The sequence below is a fragment of the Plectropomus leopardus genome, chromosome 7 (genome assembly GCF_008729295.1).
Source record: "Plectropomus leopardus isolate mb chromosome 7, YSFRI_Pleo_2.0, whole genome shotgun sequence".
Taxonomy (NCBI): Eukaryota; Metazoa; Chordata; class Actinopteri; order Perciformes; family Serranidae; genus Plectropomus; species Plectropomus leopardus.
This window is the reverse complement of record NC_056469.1, coordinates 32,829,143-32,851,221: the sequence shown is the minus strand read 5'-3', so window position 1 is coordinate 32,851,221 and position 22,079 is coordinate 32,829,143. Positions and strand designations below refer to the sequence as shown.

Here is a 22,079-nt window from a genome sequence, read left to right as displayed (position 1 = left end):
ACACATCTCGTATTGTGGGACATTTGTAGAATTTCCGTGAATTTCTAGGACTTGGGCATGTTACTTGGATTTTGGGATGTTTCCAGGATTTAAAGGCGTGTTTTGGGTTTTCTTGGATAGGACATTTGTAGGATTTTAGATCAATTCTTGGATTTTAGGATGCAATTAGGATATTAGGACATTTCTTGGACTGTAGGGCATTTCTTGGATTTAAGGACGTTTAGGGACATTTCTAGGGTTGTAGAAAATTTCTAGAATTGTAGGATATCAGATTTAGGACATTTTTAGGATTTATGATGTTTCTGGAGTTTTCGGACATTTGTAGGATTTTAGAATATTTCAAGGACTTGGGGACATTTGTACAATATGGGACAATTGTTAGATTTGCATGTTTCTATGATTTTAGGATGTTTCTCAGATTAGAGGACGCTTCGCAGATTTTGGGACTTCTCTCAGATTTTACGATGTTTCTAGGATTTCAGGACATTTCTCAAATTTTAGGGCTCTCAGATTTTAGCACATTTTTCAAATTTTAGGAAGTCTCCGATTTTAGGACATTTCCAAGATTTTAGGATGTTTCTCAGATACAACGTTTGTGGATTGTAGGGCATTTCTAGGATTTTAGGAAATTTCTCAGATTTTAAGAGGTTTCTCAATTTTTAAGGATGCCTCTCAAATTTTAGGACAATCCTATATTTTAGGATATTTCTCAGATTTTAGGATGTTTCCTAGGATGTACGACTTTAGGGTCTTAGCTGCGACCTCTGGGATCCTCTGCTGGCACTTTTTTTGATCAACAAGCTCTCATTTGATGCTGTTTTATGCACTCTGGCAGCTTACATATACTAAAAGTGCAAAAACAATTCCCAGTGTCAATCACTTTATTTTCACTGTCAAGTAGAAAATGTTTTGGGGGCCACCGGGCACACTTATGGGGTCCTGATTTGGCCCGCGGGCCGTGAGTTGAGAATCACTCAGTTACTCCCCTGCCTCTCCGCTGCAGGGCACCAACCACCGCTCATACCGCCGGTCACAGGGGGGCGTTCCCGGTCTCAACCCGAGTCTGGGGGGCTGAGCTCCGGACGGAGGGAGGCTCAGTGAGGAGGAGACCTGAGAGAGGACGGACCGCCGCCGCCGCTGCTGCCGCCGCCGCTGCTGCCGCCGCTGGGATCCCGGTGCACACACGCAGACATGCTCCTCGGCGGAAAAGCGTCGTATTATTTCAGGTTGATCTGAGCTGTGGATACAAAGAGCGGCTGGAGGATCGGTTGGGGGATCGGCTGGAGGATCGGCCGTGTGCAGAGCGGCTGACAGGCGGAGTGTGTCTCCGTGAGTCCCGGAGAAACGTCTCTTTGTTCGGCGTGTTAATCTGTCCTTCACCTGCAGTATGGATCACCTGGAGAAGGAGCTCCGCGCGGACGATGACACCGAGTACGAAGAGGAGGAGGTGGACCCGAGAATCCAGGTAACCGATCACTGCAGTATTGGCTGTTTGTTTTTATCGGTAGTGTCTGGTTCCCGGTGATCCGTCTGCACACAGCTGGAGGCAGCTAACAGCTCAGAGGACAAAGTCCCACGTTAGCATGATGCTGCCTCATATTCTCATTGTTTTAACGTCCACTTTTTTCTGTTTTGTGTGTAAAATAAATCCTGCAGCTGACACACTTTGATTCACGTGATGTCAAGATGCTGCCAAACCCTTTAAAACCATTTAAAAACCTTTGAAACCCGAGCAAATATGATTCAAAAAAATAGCAAGAATTTGGAAATAAAAAAAAAGGTAGAAGCAAATAAACCGGAAAAATAAGCAAATAAATAATAAAAGAAAAAGAAAATTAAATATATATAAAGAAAATTATATATATGTATGTATGTATGTATATATACATACATACATACATTATGGCTTATGTTTAATTATCTCAGTTTTAGAAAATTTTCTTGTAATCAAACCAAAACAACCCATCACCATAAAGTTTTCCTAGAAAGCATTTTTAAAAAATAAATAAATGAATAAAAGTTAGAAAGGCAACAAACTGAATGGGCCACAGTACTCAACATTATAAAACATAAAACAAATGAAGAAGAAAGTTAATTTAAAAGTCGAGACTCTTCTGTGTACATTGTTCCAAAAACAATGTGAACAATGTATGTATGTCATTTTGTGGATTTTGCCTTTCAAATTTGCCACACAAGACATACTTTATTTAAAAATTGGCAAACATTTTTAAAGGGAAAAAAATTCCAAAATTTTGAAAGAAAATGTAAAATTAAAAAAAAAGAATTTCAAAGCAAAAAAAGCCAACATTTTTTAAGAAAAACATGTTTGAAAGACATTTTTTCTTTAAAAACTGACAGCAAAATAAACACAAAATACATCCATATAAAGTTGTATGCCCCTTGCCTAAGCACCCCCCCTTCAAAAAAAACCCAGTCCCTCCCAGTGCTTAAAATGATGACTAATGAAGTACTCTGGACCACTGAAAATGTGAATGTCTATTTTTCCTTTTTTTTTTTTTTTTTTTTTTTTTTACAGTTTCTGGCTTTGATACATGGTGTCATTTTGGTGATTTTACCTCCCAAACTCGCTGGAAGGCATGCTATCTTTAAAAATCACCAACAACTTTAAAAGAAAAATAATAAAAATAAATAAATAAAAATTATTTGAATTAAATGAGATAAATAATTATAAATAATTTTTGTATTTTTAAAAAAAAAAAAAGCCAAACATTTTTAAAGAAAAAAAATTACCCAAATCTTTGAAAGAAAAAAAATGAAATGAAGTGAAAATCCAACTGTAATTTCAGTTTTTATTTTCTGATTTTGACGACACTCCTGTCTGTGTTTCACTGTGTTTCTGTGTTCTGCCTCTTCAGGGGGAGCTGGAGAAACTCAACCAGTCCACCGACGACATCAACAGATGTGAGACAGAGCTGGAGGTCAGTCTCACACACACACACACACACACACACACACACACACACACACACACAGATGTGTGCATGGCTCTGTGAGATTTTACGGGTCTGACTGATGGCGTTCACCTGTGACGGCGTGGCGGCTGACAGCCGCTCAGTTTACCTCCTCTGATCACATCAGTGTTGTCTCGAAGCGATCGCTGTTTGCAGATCCAGCAGGTTTTTTCCTGCGAGTTACAGCTTGACCTTTGCTCCGTCTGCAGGCCAAACCGTTTGTAAAAGTTCACGTTTAGTTTTGTGTCAGCAGGTTTGAGGAGCATCCAGCCTGAGAGACGTGTTGTGTCATAATAAACTCATTAAAAGTGATTTTACTGACGGCTGTATTCAGAGCGCTTTGCAGTGATGAAGCAGAGTTCACGGTCTCGACAGTCACTTTGGCCGTCGAGGCTCAGCTTGCATAACTGATCTTTGATCCCCTTAAACCCAGTAAAGCGTGATGGTGTGCATTTATGTAGGTCAGCAGTATGTGTGAAGCTTCGCAGAGGTCAAGGTGCAAACTTGGTTTTAATCAGGTGGTGAGAGTTTGAAGTGAGATTGAAGTTGTTTGGTTTGTGTCTGTTCACTCTTCGTCGTCAGTCACAGCTGATGTTTTTATGGTTAAAAATGATCCACCAGCATCGACACAAAGATTCACTTTATCAGAAATCAGAAATACCTTATTGATCCCCAGGGAGGAATTGCAGTTTGTTACAGTCGCTGTGATGCAACGTAGAAAATTATAGCAGGTAGAAATAAGCACCAACACAAGAATATAAGAATATAAAATATTAATCGAAATACAGAAAGAGCAAATTGACACAGTATATAAATACTGAAGTATTTAATCAGGTATAGAAACATAAATACGTGTGCAAACAGCTACAGTAAAAACAATATATATACATAAGCAAGAATAGCATAAGAATATATACAAATTCCTGTTAAAGTCCAGAGTCTCAGCAGCTGAAAACATAAACACACAAAGTGTTGTATCCCTGCCAAGACTTATCTGCTCCCTCCAAAATCGTCCCCAGATTCCCCTCTCTGACTGATCTCCCTGTAGTTTCCCAGACTGAAATGTGCGGCGGCGTTAGTGTGACGTCATCATGTGACCTGAGGATGCGTTTGATGTGATGAGAGGAACGGGCAGAGCGACCGCGGTAATAACGAGCCGAGCGTCGGTGATGTGAGGACGCTCTTTCACGGCTGTGATGCAGATGATATTAAATTTAGCAGATAAGTTGGAGACGTAACGCCTCGGTGCTCTAACGTGTTGACAAGGTGAAGTGTGTCAGAGTGAGGACACACACTCTGCACTGCAGTCTGCATCAACATCAGGAGAGGACAGGGACAGGCTGAGGACACAGACGTGTCTTTTGAAGTCTATTTTTATGAGCTCTCTGTCTCATAGTTGTTGGCTTTATGACCTTTGTAACATTTCATGTTTTTTGTGTTTTTTTAATAAACAGTGCAGTCTGTAGCTATTTGTTCAGTTTTGTGATTAACCCTTTAAAACCAGGAGCAACATCACTTTTCTTGTGCTGCTTTCGGATACCTCTCACTGGTATCTAAATCTTTTAACCCTAAGAAATTTTGCAATATTTAAAAAAAAAAAAACATGGGAAAAAATGCTCAACTTGGTAATAAATTATTTGATTTAGAAAATTAATTATTTAAAAAAAAAATAAAAAAAGACTGAAAAAAACAGAGAGAAAAAGAAAAATAGGGGAAATAATAATATTTATAATTATCATGATTACATATTTAAAATTATTTTGTAGAGTTATTATAATTTTTAAGCTTTTTTATCTTGATTTTCTTGTTAATTTTTTTTTCTTACAGTGCAGTCTGTAGGTATTTGTTCAGTTCTGTGATGGGTTAGTGCTGCTTTCGAACGCCTCTAAGTATCTAAAACTTTTAACCCTGAGAAATTTTGCGATATTTTTCAAAAACATGGAAAAAAAGTTATTTTTTCTTATCTATATTTCTTGTTAAGTTGCTCATTGTCTTCTCCCAATGTTTACAAAACAATAATTTGCTCAGGCTTTAATGGGTTAACGCATCAGCGGGTGCAGAAATGGAGGTTAAGAGAAGATGAGCGGATGAATCAGAGGGGCTGTTTGAAAAGGTGATGGAGTCCTAAAAAGGACTGATCCAAACATTAGTTTGACAGAAGATGAGCTGAGATTTCGAGGGAAACAGAGGACTGACAGAAGTCTGGTGGTTAGTTTTGGTGTGTTTGAGTGTGTTCAGTTTGAGCTCCGCTGACGTATCTGACGGTGAAATCCAGCAGCTTTTCTGTCGTGTTTTCTTGTTTCGTAGCCTTTGAGTCGCAGCCTGTTGGTGCCTCGATGGAACTCTAATACGATTTTCTGATAAACGGGTTTTGACACAAGAATAAACAAGGAAGAGCTTTATTTTGGCAACACGTGTCATGAGTTTCCTTTTTTCAGCTTCAGTCTTTAAAAGTTCAGCAAATTAACTGTTTGATCTGTTGAAATTGAATTTAGCCTTTGAGCCAAAACCAGATGGCTGACAGCGAAAAGTTTAATTTGACCTTCACCATCAGACCCAGTTACCCAAATAACATGAAATATAAGAAATGTCCTGAAATCCTAGGAATGTCCTAAAATCTGAGACGTCCTAAAATCCTAGAATTATCCTAAAATCCGAGAAAACTCAGAGAAATGTCCTAAAATCCTAGAAATGTCCTGAAATCCTAGAAATGTCCTGAAATCCTACAAATGTCCTGAAATCCAATGAACGTTCTAAAATCAAAGAAATGTCCTAAATTCAAAGAAACATCCTAAAATCCTAGGAACATACAACCCGAGAAACTTCCTAAAATATCCCAAATCTGAAATCCAATGAATGTTCTCAAATCCGAGAAATGTCCTAAAGTCTGAGAAACGTCATAAAATACAGGAAATGTCTAAAAATCCTAGAAAAGTGTTTAGGGAAAAGACAAAGGCATTTTTTATACAGTCTCTTATGCAGCAGCTACAGCCATGTGAACACCAGCAAACTCAATATAAACTCTTTTTGGAAACAAGTCTAATGTCAAAAAAAGACAAACACAGACGTCGGTCAAGTTAAATTTTAAGAACAGTGTCTTGTTTTGGTTTGGCATGTTTTAAACATATTCTTTTTAGTGCGCTGTAATGTTAGTTATTAACAGAGGTGGATGAGAGACTGGACAGAGACTGAAGTATCGGCTCTGATATCGACATGCTGAACTGGTGTTTTGATAAAGTGCTTTTTACTGGCAGCGGTTTTATTGCACTTTCTTACAGTAACAAGCAGTCGTCATCAACTCGAGCGATCTGAGTTCACTTCACTTCGCTGGCTTCACTCTGTGTGTGTGTGTGTGTGTGTGTGTGTGTGTGTATGGAGGAGGCCGCAGCATAGTAATAAATATTTATTGTATAAATTATAAATGAAACCCAAACTTTTGAAATTTCAAATAACATCAGAGCCTATAAATTCTACATTTTAATTTTTTTTTATTGGTGCCCTTTATGTCAAGTTTAGTGTCTTCAGTGAAAAAAATTGGGAGTCATTTTCTTTCATTTAGTTAATTTAAGAAGCAATTTGTTGTATTTTAGTAGCAGAAAGCTTAAGTGCACTCTATCTGCAGGGTTCCTACAGAAAAAAAGGTCTTAAAGGGCTTTGAATTCATTAATCTAAAAAAAGGCCTTAAATCGTATTAAATTGACTAAAATTAATCTTTGAGAATTCTCAAAAATGCTGACGTGTTTGGTTTTTTTCTGATGTTGCATTGTAAAATCTCCAAAAATAATTGGTAACATATTTTTTTTCATTAAATGATTTAATAAATTAATTTTGTTAAACGCGCCATGATGGGAATCCAAGTGGTGGAATCTCTCATGCAGAGCGAAAAACACAAAAATCAGCCAGAAAACTGGACAAACTCACCAGAATTTCCCACCTTTGTTGGTGAACCAAATAGCACCTGTTATAATAATATAATATGTTAATATATATTTGCCTTTATTGTGTTACCCTCTAAAAACAGTTGTGTTTTTAACATTTGACGTACATCATCTAACTTTTTATCTGGGCAAAAAAATGTTTAATGTCACAATAAACATTTGGGCAAAATAAAATCATCCTTCAATTTTGGTTGTTAGAAAATTGGTCTTAAACCTAATTCTGATTAAAAAAAAGTCCCAAAAAGTGTGAAATCTACTTTGCCTTAAGCTGCAGGAACCCGCTCTCTGTTTATTTTTTATAAATAATATTGTCATTGTTATCGCCTTTTTAAAGAATATTTTCCACATATCGTGCAGCCCTGATGGCGATATGTTTCGGGTTTGTTGGTGACTGCAGACATAATTTCTAACCTGTAAAATAAAAAGAAAAAAATGAATAAATTGAAGAACCCTTTCTTCAGACACAGACGGCTGCAGTTTCTCTTTAGTCTGTTATAATGAGATCCCCCGCCGCTGCCTCAGAGGGTTTCTCTGCTCCGAGTTTTAAAGTTCAGCTGAAGGTAACAGCGGCCTTTCAGGCTGATTCGGTGTCCGCAGAATCTCTAACCAACATGAATAAACAGACTTGTTGAGCTGCGGGTGAATGTAAAATACTGCAGCACAGAAGTCTCTATTCTCCGTCCTTCAGGCCGTGTTTTCTAAAAATAAAGTGACTGTTTTTTATCGACCTGACGCTTTTCCATTATGCCTGATCTGTTTTGAGACCACTTTGTTTCTGGCTTTTGATCCTTTTACTTAATTTTTTATTGCTTTCAATTTAAGATCTTCTACTTCTACTTCCCGGAAGCTGCTGAGTCACAGACCATTAGACATGCTGATGTAAAGTGTGCCACCACCTGTAAATTTAACCCTTAGGGCTTTAATATCACACATATTGCTCTGTGCACAAAATGTGCTTTTCAAAATCAAGCATTAAAAAAGGTTTTACATTAATATTATTTTCTATTCATACATTTTGAGAATTTTAAATCTTTAAATGCCTGTCATGATGCCACTATGTTTTTAGATTAAAAAAAACAACACAAAAATGATTTATTTTCAATACACTTCATGCAAAGTACTTTTTTTTTTGATGATCACAGTCTGGGATATGTCAGTGACTTGCTGCAACATTGGTTGTTATACATCATTATTTTTTGTGCAGTGTCAAATACTCACACTTGCATGGCTCTGCACACAAAATGTGCTTTTCAAAATCAGGCTAGAAAAATGTTATATATTAATAGAAATTTCTACTTTCCTTTAGTTTATCTTTTTACTCAACATTATACCTCATATAACAATATTTTCAGAATTTTAACCCTTTAAATGCCAAGTTTTTTTCTTGATGCCACTATGTTTTAGATGAAAAACATGACAGTGCACCAAGTGGAAAAAGCCTGTATTTTCTCCATGTGCCAAATATGGTGACAAATGATGTTGTTAGATGGAAAATAGTCAAAATGACAAATTCCAAGTCAAAAGCCCAGAATGACAGAAATAATACAATACATGTTTTTATGCTGTGGGATCAAAATGCCAGTTTGAATGGGTTTCAATGGAGCATTTTTGACTTTAAAAGTCTGAATGCATCAATTTAGTTTCCACACTGTATTTTAGACTTTTTGTCGGAGCTGAGCTGAAAATTCACTGATTCAACTAAAACACACAATCCGGACTAAACTTATGACATATGCATGAACACAGCCAAAATTATCCAAAGAAAAAGAAGAATGAAAAGCACCTAAAATGCACCAAACAGTCTTTAGCCTGATAGCCTGGGACCTCTTTCACCACATTTGCAACGTACATGCTGCAGTTTGCGACATGAGATTTCCTCTCGCTCATTTTGAGACATTACAAGAGTCAAAACAGACTCTGTGTTTGTAATTCCTGCAGTGGGAAGACCCAGAGTTTCTCAAGTTTATCTGCACTTTCTGAGCAACAGGAATTTGTAAAACATGCTGAACCATAAACGCTCACCATGGTTGACAAACATTTTTTAACCTATATAAATATATATATATATATATATATACATATATATATATATATACATACACTTTGACAGACACATTTCTTGATTGTTGCAAAGGATGTCACAGATTTATTTCTTGCCAAAAGCTGACAAGAAAATGAACTGAAAATCAATTTTAAAAAAGGACACTTTCGATTCATTTCCTAATTTATTTATTTATTTATTCATTTGTAAATGTTTTTCTTTTTTTGTGTGGGAATGGTCAGGTAATTTTCTTGTAACTTTTTTATTTTATTCCTTGCTAATTTTGCATTATTTCTTGTGAAGTTGCTCTTCGCCTTCCTCACATGTTTTTGAAAGAGTTTAAGCCAATTTGCTCAGGTTTTAAGGGTTAAGAGAGTGTTTTAGGAAAAGTGTGTGTTTAGCCTCTAAAAAAGGAAACCCCACAAACAGTTCTTTCTCAGACTGAAGGGTGAGTTTAGGGACAGCAAGGTTGGGCTTTTTTTTTTTTTTAACACAAGGCAGTGCTGCCGAAACATCCTTCCTCCTGCTGCCTCTTGAATAAGTGACCCTGCTGAAGGAGGTGAAATTAAAGCAAGAATTTCCTCGCAGAGATCTGTGAAGTTTCTGTTTTTCTTCCTCTCGCTCATTTTGTTTTGAAACTTCTGCGCTCTTCGTGCCAGTTACACAACCGTGATGAAATTTCTGAGCTTATCAGTCTGAGAGGCTCCTCTTGTCAAGTACCAACAAACAAACAAAAGCTCCCAAAGATAAAACAAACAGCTCGCTTCAGAGCAGTTAACAGAATTACAGCCAACATTTATTTTTCACAGTCGGCCGTCATCAGTCTGTTTTTCGGAGTTTATCTGGACGCTCTTGTTCTGAGGGAAACATTGTCAGCTTCGTGTGGCACATGATGTGAATACTCGCCCAGATTAGATTAAGTTTAATGGTTGGTAGCGAAGGTTTCTTATCCCTTTTTCAGACCTACATTTCTGTGGTTTTATCTCACATCTCTCTGCAGTTAAAAATGCTCGAGCTCATACAAGTTGTGACTCACAGCAGAAGCAGCGATAAAGCCACTTTAATTTCCTCGATGGTTGAGTTTACAAGCAGCTGGTGAGATGCAGGTCAAAGGTCAAGAGCTGCAACACCCCACGAAGTGTCCATTCAGCAGTGCGAGGAGCAATAAAGCAGGAAATGTGTTTAATGGCTGGAAATGACATGAGAGCTGGATAAATATTTTTTTAAGATTACTTTGTGGCATTTTATCCTTTTGTTAGACAGCACAGATCAACAGTGTGAGAGGGGGAGAGTGCAGGGACGACATGCAGCAAAGAGCCTTGAGCGGGAGTTGAACCCGAGACTGCTGCGGCAAGGACACTGTCTTTGTTCATGGGGCGTCTGCTTTATCCACTCAGCCACCAATGCCTCATTTACTCAGAAAGTGAAAATCGTTCTCTCAATACTTAGAATTTGGGATATAACAAAATCCAACACAAACCTTTCAGCATCATATACAGCAAGTTCCCTGCAACTTTTTTCATAAAGTGAAAATTTAAATATAAAATGAATAAATAGCTCCCCGATCTTTAAGAAGTAAAAGTTTCTCCCATGCTGACACTTTCTTTGCACTTTTTAATTAATTAAATTTATCAGCAATCATTAAACTAAAATACAGATTACAGATAATCTACAAAATGCCAAAAATCGGCCTAATAATCGACCAGGCCGATAATCTGTCAACCACTATGTAGCATAGATTATTTTCTTGTATGAAACTATTTACATTTTTCCTGTTAACTTAATGAAACACTGAAACAATTTTTCACTAAGGGGGTTTTGGCAGGTTTAAGGGGCCTGCTTCCTAAAAAAGGAACAACAACAACAACAACAACAACAACAACAACAACAACAACCATTAAATAATAAAAAAAATGAATAAAATAATAATAAATTAATAATAATTATTATTTAATAATAAATAATAAACAAATACATAAAAATACATACATTAAAAGGTAAAAAAGAGTAAAGAGCCCAAGAGCTAAGTGAAAAGATGGAGGCGCCCAGTCACCCTCACAGATCCCACAGAGTCACTAGAGTTCAACTTTCTGCACAGAGGGATCGACGTGCAGTCCATCTTCTTTCTCCGACGTGATTTTGGTGTTTTTTTTTTTGCAGAGTGCTCCCTCATCACTGTCGATGAACATCTCTCTCTGTCTCTCTTTCAGGACGCGAGGCAGAAGTTCCGCTCGGTTCTGGTCGAGGCGACGATGAAGCTGGACGAACTGGTGAAGAAGATCGGCAAAGCTGTGGAGGAATCCAAGCCGTACTGGGAGGCCCGCAGGCTGGCCAGACAGGTCAGTGAGCAGTGCTTATGGGATGGAGGGAACTGTTTCTTATATCTGGTCTCTGGAAGAGTCCCAGCTCCACTCCGGTCTGAGGATCTGTCCACATGAACCTGGTCTGACAGGGTCTGATTTAGTGCTGCAGGTCTTGGTTCTGAATGGATCAGTGTGCTCATTATCAGCTCTGATCTGCAGCCTGTGTAAAAAATCTTTTCCATTTAATTACAATTAGGAGAAATTTTTCGTTTGCAGTGTTGATTGTTGGGGTGTTTGAGTGAGTTTAGCAGGACGGCTTTGGTTTGGTGGGAGAATTTTCTTCTGTTTTTTGGAGCAGGAGGTGAAAATATGAGTTTAAGTTATTTTTTTAAATTCATATTTGAGGCAGATTTTACAAACAAATGATTTTTGGGGGGAATTGGTGTTGATGAGCTGGCATTTGCTCTTGAACCAGTGATATTATATCACTGCGTGTTTCAGCTGCTCGTTATTAAGTGAAATCTGTTGCAGATCTTTCAGGTATCTGAATGCTTAAACTTGGCATTTGATCTTTTTGCTTTCTGTTTAATTTTTGACATAGCTGCGACCAAATCTGCAGGTCTACTGATGGCATATTCAGGGCGTTGAGCTGTTCATGGTTGTTGTCTTATTGTTTGGGGATTTTTGGTCAGAAGATGCGATTTGATTGATTACAGAAAGTTCAGAGTTGATTATGTCTCCCAGTATGTTTTTTCTTTTCTTGTGCTTTGTGTGGTTTAAGGGATTGCCTCAGTAATGCAAAACGACATTTGTACAAACATTATCGACCCCGTCACCTTGAATTTGTAAAGAAATTGTTTTTTTTTTTTTCCATGCGTCAATGGTTGTTTACAAACTCTCAACTCCTGCAGAATAATCCAAGTCTCATTTATTTAGTCGGATTATCAGTGTGCATTTTAGTTAAAATATGATTTAAAACACGTCAGTTCAAACAGGCTCGTGCACAGCCGAATTTAATTGCATTGTTCTTCAAAACAATCTGGTATCTCTCTCCATCAAATTGAAATAGTGTTTTACATCTCAGTAATCGATTACATTGATGCAGCTTGTTGAGGAGAATTTTTGTGCTTGAAAGTCGAATCACTTTGAGTCCAGCTGATCAGTAAAATGAAGAAATCAAACGCAGCTCAATGTTTTGCCAGTGAGGAGGAACTACACGATCATTTTAGACTGTGATCTCAGTTCCCTCTTTAGACTCGGCGCTGTGCGTGTGTGTTTGTGTGTGTTTGTGCGTGGTGTGTAAATAAAGGGGAAGCAGCCACCTGCACATCTCGATAAGCGCCCACACAGCTGTAGAGCTCCGTCAGGAAGCGCAGGGATCCACTGAGACTCTAAAAGGCTTCATTATGTCTTTTTTTTTTGTTTTTTTTGGGTTTTTTTTGCCTCCCCACCCTCTGATGTGGCTCGTGTCGGGCGTTTCGGGTCTCGGTGGTTCGCAGTGGTGATTTTCCACAGTGTGCTGAAATGAATGCAGTGGTGAAAGTTCCTGTAAAGTGACGCTGCATTTGGTCTTCCCCTTTTTTCAGCTTGTGTCCTTTTTTAACCTGTTTATACAAAGTCCCCTGAAGACACTGCTGAGAATGTGAGTTACAAAGAAATCATCACAGTTATGATTCACAAATGATACAAGAATGTGAGTTACAAGGAACTGATCACAGTTATGGTCAAAAATACTCAAACCTCGAAGAAACCATGCTGTGGTTTTGCTTGTTGTTTTGGTATTACTCATATATCTTTATAAATGTTCTGAAGTTTGTCACAGAACCTTTAAGATTAGTCGACTTCATGCAGAAATATTTGTCACTTTGTCTTCAGCATCTGGGTTTCTCACGAGGATTTGAACCGTCAACCTTAACCCGTTTTTCTTTTGTCATGTGCAGTGGTGGAGGAGGTATTCAGTTCCTTTACTTAAGTACTTATACCACACTGTTGAAACACCCCAAAATTTAAAACTTAAAAAAAGACTCAAATATTTATTTTAAAAATATGAAAATATTAAAAATATTTAACAACTCAAAACTAATTCAGAAAAAAATTAAAAAGGACTCAAGTGATTATTAAAATAGTTGAAAAATTACCCAATAAAAAAAATCAAAACTAATTTAAAATAAAATTAAAAAGTAAAAGTAGTTGCCAAAGTACCCAATTCAGAAAAATAAGTCACCAAAAAACACAAAACTATTCAGAAAAAGAGAAAAAAAGAAAAATTGGCATCTATTTTGATAATTTTCTTGTTGATCAGGTAATCAAGTAATGCTACTACTGTAAAAGCTATAAATGAACGAACCGACAATGAAAAGGTGAATCGGCACTGCGTGGTTTGACTCGGTGCAGCATAAAGTCTCAATATAAAAACCAAACTTGTTTTTATGAGCTCTTTAGTTTGAGGCATTGAGGTCGTCAGGCGGTCCATTAATTCATCTCTATTTATGTCAAATCTTTCCTGACAGAAGTTCTGCTTTACAATTTATCATTTGCAGCTGGAGACATAGAAGAGAGAAGTGATAACTTCAGTGTTTGTTGGTAAAAGTATAGTAACACAGGATTGCTTCCTGTGATGGTGAACTGAGCGTCGTTCCTCTGGGAACTGAGATGAGGATGCGCAGCGTGTGATCGCTGTCGTTCCTCCTACCTGTCGGCTCACCTGCTGGCCTGGTTTATTTCTGTCTCCTCTCCACATTTACTGTCTCGCGTTAAACTTGGATCTGGAACAGCTTCACTGTAAAATCTGCTGCAAGACCTGGATGAGAAGTCTTTGTGAGGAGTCGGTGACAGACCTCAGACGGCAGCAGTGCTGCTTTTTTTATGGCTGTTTTTCCTGCGTCCTTAGAAAGGTCATGTGTTATTGGAGAAGTGATGAGATATGTTACGGTGCCAAAAATGAAGAAAAAACCACAAGCTGCAATTCAGTAATAATAAGAAGTCGAGCATGTGAGGGAGGAAAATTAGTCAAGCAAAATAAAAAAAAATAAGAAAATAAAAAAAAATACTGCAGGCTGTAATTCAGTAATACTAAGAAGTGGATCATGTGAGGGAGGAAAATTAGACATGTAAAAATAAATAAATGAACAAAAAAATAAAACAAAATACTACATGCTGTAATCCACTAATACTAAGAAGTGTGGCATGTGAGGGAGGAAAATTAAACATGCAAAAAAAAAAAAATACAGGCTGTAATTCAGTAATAATAAGAAGTCGAGCATGTGAGGGAGGGAAATTAGACGTGCAAAAAAATAAATAAAAAATAATTAAAAAATACTACAAACTGTTATTCAGCAATACTAAGAGTGGATTGCTCATGCAAAAAATAAAAAATAAGAAAATAAAAAAAATACTGCAGGCCGTAATTCAGTAATACTAAGAAGTGGAGCATGTGAGGGAGGAAAATTAGACATGCAGAAGATCAAGGTCGAGGCAGGGAGGAAAAACATTTAGAAATCTGTACCCTCCACACTCCTCTGCTCTGTAAGATCTTTGTGAACATGGTTTGGACTTTGCTGTCAGTTACAGCGCGCCGTTCTTCCCTGCATGACCAGACAGACTAATTTAGCTCGACACCAGTCTGACAAAAATAATCAGTTTAAAGTTTGGGAGGAGATTTTGGCTCGTCCGCTCGTGCAGACGACCCACTTAGAGAGACTTTTCTGCAACTTGAAGGAACATCAGAGCGAAAGTAGCTCTTGTGTTGCGAAGCATCCTCTTGTCCTCTGTAATTTAGCCGTCGTGTCAGCTTTCTATTTATGACGAGCTCTGGCTCGCTCCAGTTTCATTCTTGATTATTTGGGGCATAATTTATTTGTCAGAGCGGATGTCAGTGAAGTTAAGAAGTAATTCTCATCATCTTCACAATCCTCTGGGATTATAGGGCACTGCTAAAATTTAGACTTTAGGACTTTGGGAGACTTTAGGGTGTCTCTAGGATGGTTTGACGTTTCTCGTATTTCAAGACATTTCAGAGATTTTAGCACATTTCTTGGATTTTAGGACATTTTGGTATTTTAGGATGTTTCTTGGATTTTAGGACAATTCTGGGATTTTAGGACATTTTGGTATTTTAGGATGTTTCTTGGATTTTAGGACAATTCTGGGATTTTAAGATTTATCGGATTATTGGACATTTGTTTGTTTGTTCGTTGTTTGTTTTTATTGTGAATTAAAAAAGTGGTTGCATCCTATCAGGGGCCAGATTCGACCCGCGGGCCATAAATTGAGCATCATTGGAATACAGCATTTATTTTTTTCTGGTGGATTTTGTAAAATGGGTTTCACAGTTTAACTCACGATCGTCACGACAAAGACAAAAGCTGAGAGTTGCCACTGAAAGGACGCCCTCACCGGCACGGTCCCTTTGTGTGTGAGCGTGCTGATGTTTTGGGTCTGATCTGAGCTGCTGTTGCCGTGTAACAACGTGAGATGAAGGACGGTTTTGTCCTCACGTCACTGCAGTGGACTGTTTTCTCTGTCGGCCACAGATCATACTCTATTAAGAAGAGTCATAATAATGTCCAAAAATTCAAAAATATTCCTAAAATCCTAGAAATCCTAAAAAAATCCTAAAGAAACTTAGTAAAAACCTATAAATGTCCTAAAATCTTGAAAATGTCCTAAAATTGGAGAAATATCCTCAAAATGTCCTGAAATCTTAAAAAACGTCTTAAAATCCTAGAAACCTGGACAAGTTGAATATCCTTGCTTTAGTGACAGTTACCGCTCATAGTGAGAATTTTTCGGGGCCAAAGATGCTGATATATGTTCAGTGTTGGGGGGCAGGTGATAACCGTCCCGGTCCGACAGTCTCTATGCAGAAATAATGTCCTGCTGATGTTTCTACATGAATTTCTCGTGAAAACATCTCGTTCAGGGACACTTTGCTCGTTTGTCTCCCACATCTAGTCTGTCTCAGTAGATCCAGCAGCTCCTCTCTCCTCGCTGTAGCTCAATAAACACTTTTCCATCTGGTGCATTTATTGCTGGCTCGCTCCCCAAAAACGCCCTGCGGGGCACATTCAGCCTTTGTTTTAGGCCTCATATCAGCAGAGAGGGATAAACGTCAGTTCTGGTAAGCCGGCCTTGTTCTGCTCCCAAATCTTTTTATCACTCGTCTCTCTCTGTCCGTCCCCCGTACTCGCTGTCTCTCTCTTTGTCTTTGTGTCTCTCTGAAGGCTTCAGAGAGTTTTTATCAGATCTCTGCAGTCATTCGCTGCACCGCTTCAGCTCCACACAAGCATTTAAAGCCAGAGTTTGTTCACGGTAAATTTGGGACTTCAGGATGAGATGTTTTTGGCTCATAGTTCCCTTTTAGGCTGCAGCTTCTGGTTTTTATTAATTGATCTTTTGATTAATTATATTGTCTATAACATGTTTGGAAATAGCGAGAGGTCTTTAAATGTGGGTCTTAAATGTCTTTGAAACCTGGATCGACATCACTTTGCTTGTGCTGCGTTCAGACACCTTTCACAAATATTTAACCCTTTGACCCTTAGGGAAAAATGTTGCTACGAAATGTCTCACAAATTGCACAAAACAATAGTCAATTTATGTATATTTTTTTTTAAAAGCTACAGGAAAATATCAAGAAAACAATTATATTAGTGTTGATATAATATATCTAAAATTATGTCACAGAATTATTATTACTTTAAAAAATACTTTATTGTAGAGATTAACATAAATTTACCATTAGCTTATATGTTTTCCACATTTTTCTTTTACATTTCCACATTTATTTTTTGTTTGCAAAACAGGTGAGATAAAAAATGAAATAATGACAGTAATAACAGTAATTATAGTAATAATGATAAAAATTCTGTACGTTAGTTTTTCCATCTTATTATTATTGTAATTATTTTTACTAATTATCATTACTTTATAAGCACTTTTACACTTTTCCTTTTTTAATAAAAAAACAACAACATCCTTTTCATTCTTTGTTTTTGTTAATTTTAAGGTCATTTTCTTGTGATTTGCAAACTTCTTGCAAATTTGTGGATGTTTTCTTTAAAAAATTTTTTTTAATTATTTAAAAAGCACATAGCATATATATGAACATCAGAATAAAATACAAATTTAAATATGCCAGGGTTAACACGACTGTGAGTTTACATCCGTAGTCCCCTTGGGAGGTAACAGATAAAAGAAATGAAAGGAGAAAAAAGAGGAGAAATAGCAGAGGGCAAAAGTGCATTAAAAGTGGCAATGTAAACCATATGGTATAAAGTGCATGGTGCATTTTCTTTTCAAGTTGCTCATTGTCCTCATTCGAGTTTTTTTTTCTCAAATCTTTTTATTCAGTTAAAAAAAAGTTTAAAAAAATGGAGTGAAAATTAAATATCTTCTATCCATGAGTAGAAAATTGTTGGAAAAAATAAATGTACCGTAAAGGTAGATTGTCTTTCGTGATTAGCAGATCAAACAAGTTTACAAAATAGATTTTTCACAGATAATCTTATACTGTTATTGTCATCCGAGGTTTTTAAAAGAAATCAATCAAGTTTGCTCCGGTTGCAAAGGGCTTAATTTCTCATTATTGCCTAAAGTTTGTCTTTATTTCATTGTCTTCTGTCTCCGGGTGATCTGTTGGCTCCCTGTTCACGCTGCGATCTGTACGTCAGGCTTAAGGTTTTGCCGCAGTGAGTTTGACGTCCTGGATATTTTAGATTAGATACCGAGGACGGGGCGGGATCTGTCTGAGCAGCTCCACTTCTCGCTCAGCGTGAACAAATCCGCCCCAAAACTCCTCGCAGGGCTTCACTATCTGTCCTTCTCGTCTTGTCCTCCTCGTCGTTCATATCTGATCTGTCTCTAAATGAGCCGCTGCCCCTCCAGAGCTTTCAGATCTTTAACACGACGGTGCAACCCTGTCCCTCCCTGCAGAATAAACCCACTGTGGTTCAGGCTGCTGTTGTGAGCAGATGGTGAAAAGGCTGCTGGAGAAAGAGCTCGGTTGTTTGTTGGAGGCTGTGTGTGTCTAATGTTGGTAATAAAGCTGTTAGCAGCTCTGGAGAATCTTGTAAATGGCCCAAGACGCCATCGCGCACATCGCCTTCATGTCTTTATCTTCAATAGTTTACCAGCTAAAAATATCTCATGTTAAAAACACGCTGAGGCTCTTTGTGTGTTTGCAGTGTTGCACTCAGTTCAAAACACTGTAGAGTTCAGATGTGATAACTCAGATTGAATTATGTAATTGTTTAAATTTGATCTTGCTTTGTTATTGACTAATAGGAGGGAAGGAAATCTTGGCAGCTCTGTCTTTGTTTTGACTTTTTCTTCCACACATAACTCCTTTCTGTATTCAGGGTTCATATGGGCATAAAAATCAGGAAAAGTCAGGAAAATTGCAAATAGCAATGTCCAGGCCCGGAAAAGCTTTTAATAACTAAATATGCCTTGAATGTTTTGAAAAAGTCATGGAATTTGTTTCACAAATCTGTATAGTAACGCATGATGTGTTTAAGGACCATCTGAAATGTGACGATCCAACAATAATTTTTATTTTCACAATTTCTGGCCGTTATAAATGGTGAAAAGAAAATATGTCTTAGAAAGCATTTTAGGCATGTTTTATCCCCCCCCCCCCCAAAAAAAAAAAATAACGCAGAATTTTTAAAGCGAAATAAACAAAATCGTTTTTCTTTAAATATTATACATTTTTCTGTCTATAGATGTTTATTTGGTTCCCCCTCACCGTCTTCCTCCCACTCCACTTCTACATGTCTCGCTCTCAGTCCAGTGTCGTCCTCCTGTTCTCCGTCCTCACAGTATGTCCACAGTGTTTAGCCTGACTCACTGCTTTGTTTTCCCGTTCCTCCTCTCTCCCTCTGCTCCTCCATCCCTCTCACTTTGATAAGAAACACATTATTTGCGGTTGCAGATAAGCAGCAGGCAGCGCCCAGGGAGCGGCGGCAGCGGCGGGCGGAGACCCGCTTTGACCTTGGCTCCAGAACAGACCTTTAACTCTCAGAGCGTGCGATAACCTACATTTACATATCAGGCATCTTGCTGGCAGCTAACGGCTCATGAGTGAGTCATCATGCAGGAGGACGAGAGCGGCTTTCCCCACCGAGAATCACCGAGAGTTTGTGAATTTGGAAACAAAATATGGCATTTTTGTGGCCTTCAGTGTAGTTTATTTTTTTAAAAATCGCAGCACAGAAGTAAGGGTGGACTGTTTTTTGTAGAGCTGATACTGATTATTAATAGTTAATGAGACCAATAACCAATATCTGGAACTGATATGCATTTACAATAAAAATGAAAATCTTTCTGTCAATATTTAGGATTTGTAATAAAACAAACTTCAACAGTAAACTTTGTTGAAATGCCTTTAGCAAATGTTTAACCAAAACTGAAACTTTCAACATCATTTACAGCACGTTTCCTGCAACTTTTTTTTTTAAGTAAAAATTAAAAAAAAAACTGAATAAATGGAAATATCTCCCTGAGGTTTTACAAAGTAAAAGTTCCTGTCATTCTGACACTTTCTTTGCCCTTTTTAATTTATTGATTTTATCTGTGATCATTGAAATAAAATGCTGATACGGATAATATCGGCCCCGATAATCAGCCAGGCCGATAATCTGACCCCGACACAAAAGTACTCTTTCCTTTAGCTCTGTGATGAATGCAGTGACCGTGGTCTCAAAAGGGAGTAAAAGCCGTCAGAGATTTCTGGAGGCCCGCTGGGCGTCAAAGTGTTAATTTTTTTTTGCATAATTGCTTGTGAGAATTTTCAAGTAATTCTCAAGGACACTAAAAGCTACATGAATCAAACTTGTGATCTTTCTTAATAGAAACGGTGTCTCTGACTGTTAAAATGAAGTCGTTTTAAGCTTTTCTCTCCCCTCTGATCTCCGTGCTGAAGGTTTGTCAGGTGGAAACACGAGTCGATGCACTCGCTGAAGACCTGAGCGCGAGCGCAGGAAGTGGGTCAGGGTGACGAGGCTGAAAAGTTTGCGGAGCGATCGCTCGAGTGCACATCGCTTGAAAAGTAGAAACGTCTTTAAGTGCTGACTCCGGAGGGACGGAGCGCGGCCCCGAAGTTAAACCTTCAGCAGAATTGTTTTTTTAAGGTGATGAAATATGCAGCGAGCTCACTCTTCATTCCAGCTCGACTCGCTCAGACTCAGAGTACAGACTCCACCTGCTCTGCTTTAGGGGCCACTTTTGCAAAATGACAGTAGGCCAGGGGCCAGTCTCTGCAGCCCCATACATGTTTCTAAGGTTTTCCGACATTTGTAGGATTTTAGCATGTTTCTGGATTTTAGGGCATTTCTTGGATTTCAGGACATTTTTAGGATCATGGGACATTTCTAAGATTTCAGGACATTTCTAGGATTAAGGGGATTTTTAGGATTTTGTGACATTTCTGGGATTTTATGACGTTTCTCAGATTTCAGGACTTTAAGGAATTTGGGACGTTTCAAAGATTTTGTGACATTTCAAGGTTTTTAGGATGTTTTTTGGACCTTACGACTTTTCTAGGATTTTAGGGGATTTTCATGATTTCAGGATGTTTGATTGTAGGGGATGTTTTAGGATTTTAGAATATTTCTTGGATTTCAGGCTATTTCTTTGTTGTTTCTATGTTTCTAAGATTTTTAAGGACATTTCTAGATTTTGCAGTATTTTGGGGATTTTAGGACATTTCTAGGATTTTAGGATATTTCTCAGATTTTAGGACATTTTTTGGATTTTGGAACTTTTCTTGGATTTTTGGATGTTTTTAGGATTCTACGTGATTCCTCCACTGGTACTTTTTTGATCAACAAGCTCTGTTTTGATGCTGTTTTATGCACTCTGGCACCTTATGTAGACTAGAAGGACAAAAACAGTTCCCAGTGGTTGGGGGCTGCCTGGCACCCTATCGAGGGCTAGATTTGACTCACGGGCCATAAGCTGAGTATCACTGTTGTTGAGGAAATCAAACCCTTCGCTGTTTTCATTTACATTTTTGCAGCATGTTTAAAGAGCCCAAATCCTCAAATCTTTCTGTCCTTTTTTTCTAAATCTAGTGTTTTTTATTGTGGAGCCGCATCACTCGTCCTGCTGAATTTTCTGTCAGTATGTGGGTCAGATGATCGAGCAGAGCTGCAGCGAACGCTCTGAATACGACTAGTTTTGTACTATGATGGAGCGTTAAAGAGAAAGTAGATGACTCAGTCCCTTCACATCAGCGTGGTGGCTGCAGAAGCTGATTGAAAGCAGCGGCGCAGTCCGCCGCAGCAGCTCACAGTGAGTCTGCAGATCAGAGAGGGGAGACGAGTTTGAGCGACAGGGAGGCAGATTGAGTGCAGGATAAAAATGCACATGATTTGGGCGGAGGATGAAGCGAGTGTGGAGTAAATTTGCAGATGGGAGGATTCCTGTGATAAGGCGGATGCAGTGATGCAAAAAAAAGTCTGCTTCTCAGAGGCAGAAAAAAAATACAAGCCTGTTTTTCTGGGCTTCAGAGCCAATAATCACTGGATTTAGAGCAGTGGTTCACTGGAATGTTAAAATTAACTCTATATTCTCAATTATATGATATCCACAAAACATCATTTAAAAAATAAAACAAAATAAACATTAAAATAAAATATAAAATTATACATTCCTATTTTTGTAATCATATATACAAAATAATTTTCANGATATCCACAAAACATCATTTAAAAAATAAAACAAAATAAACATTAAAATAAAATATAAAATTATACATTCCTATTTTTGTAATCATATATACAAAATAATTTTCATCAATAAAAACTGCACTAACTGTAGAAAA

At 37.8% G+C, this 22,079-nt stretch overlaps 1 protein-coding gene across 1 annotated transcript in view; it reads left to right on the top strand.

Annotated features, from left to right (window-relative positions):
* The first annotated feature begins 1,192 nt into the window (after positions 1-1,192).
* The window catches only part of LOC121945682 (SH3 domain-binding protein 5-like), a 36,335-nt gene continuing 15,448 nt past the window's right edge, over positions 1,193-22,079 (top strand). The window contains exons 1-3 of the mRNA XM_042489981.1: positions 1,193-1,465; positions 2,877-2,939; positions 11,162-11,290. Coding sequence (XP_042345915.1) covers positions 1,388-1,465; positions 2,877-2,939; positions 11,162-11,290 — 270 coding nt within the window. The 5' untranslated portion in view covers positions 1,193-1,387. The remainder of the gene's footprint in view (positions 1,466-2,876; positions 2,940-11,161; positions 11,291-22,079) is intronic.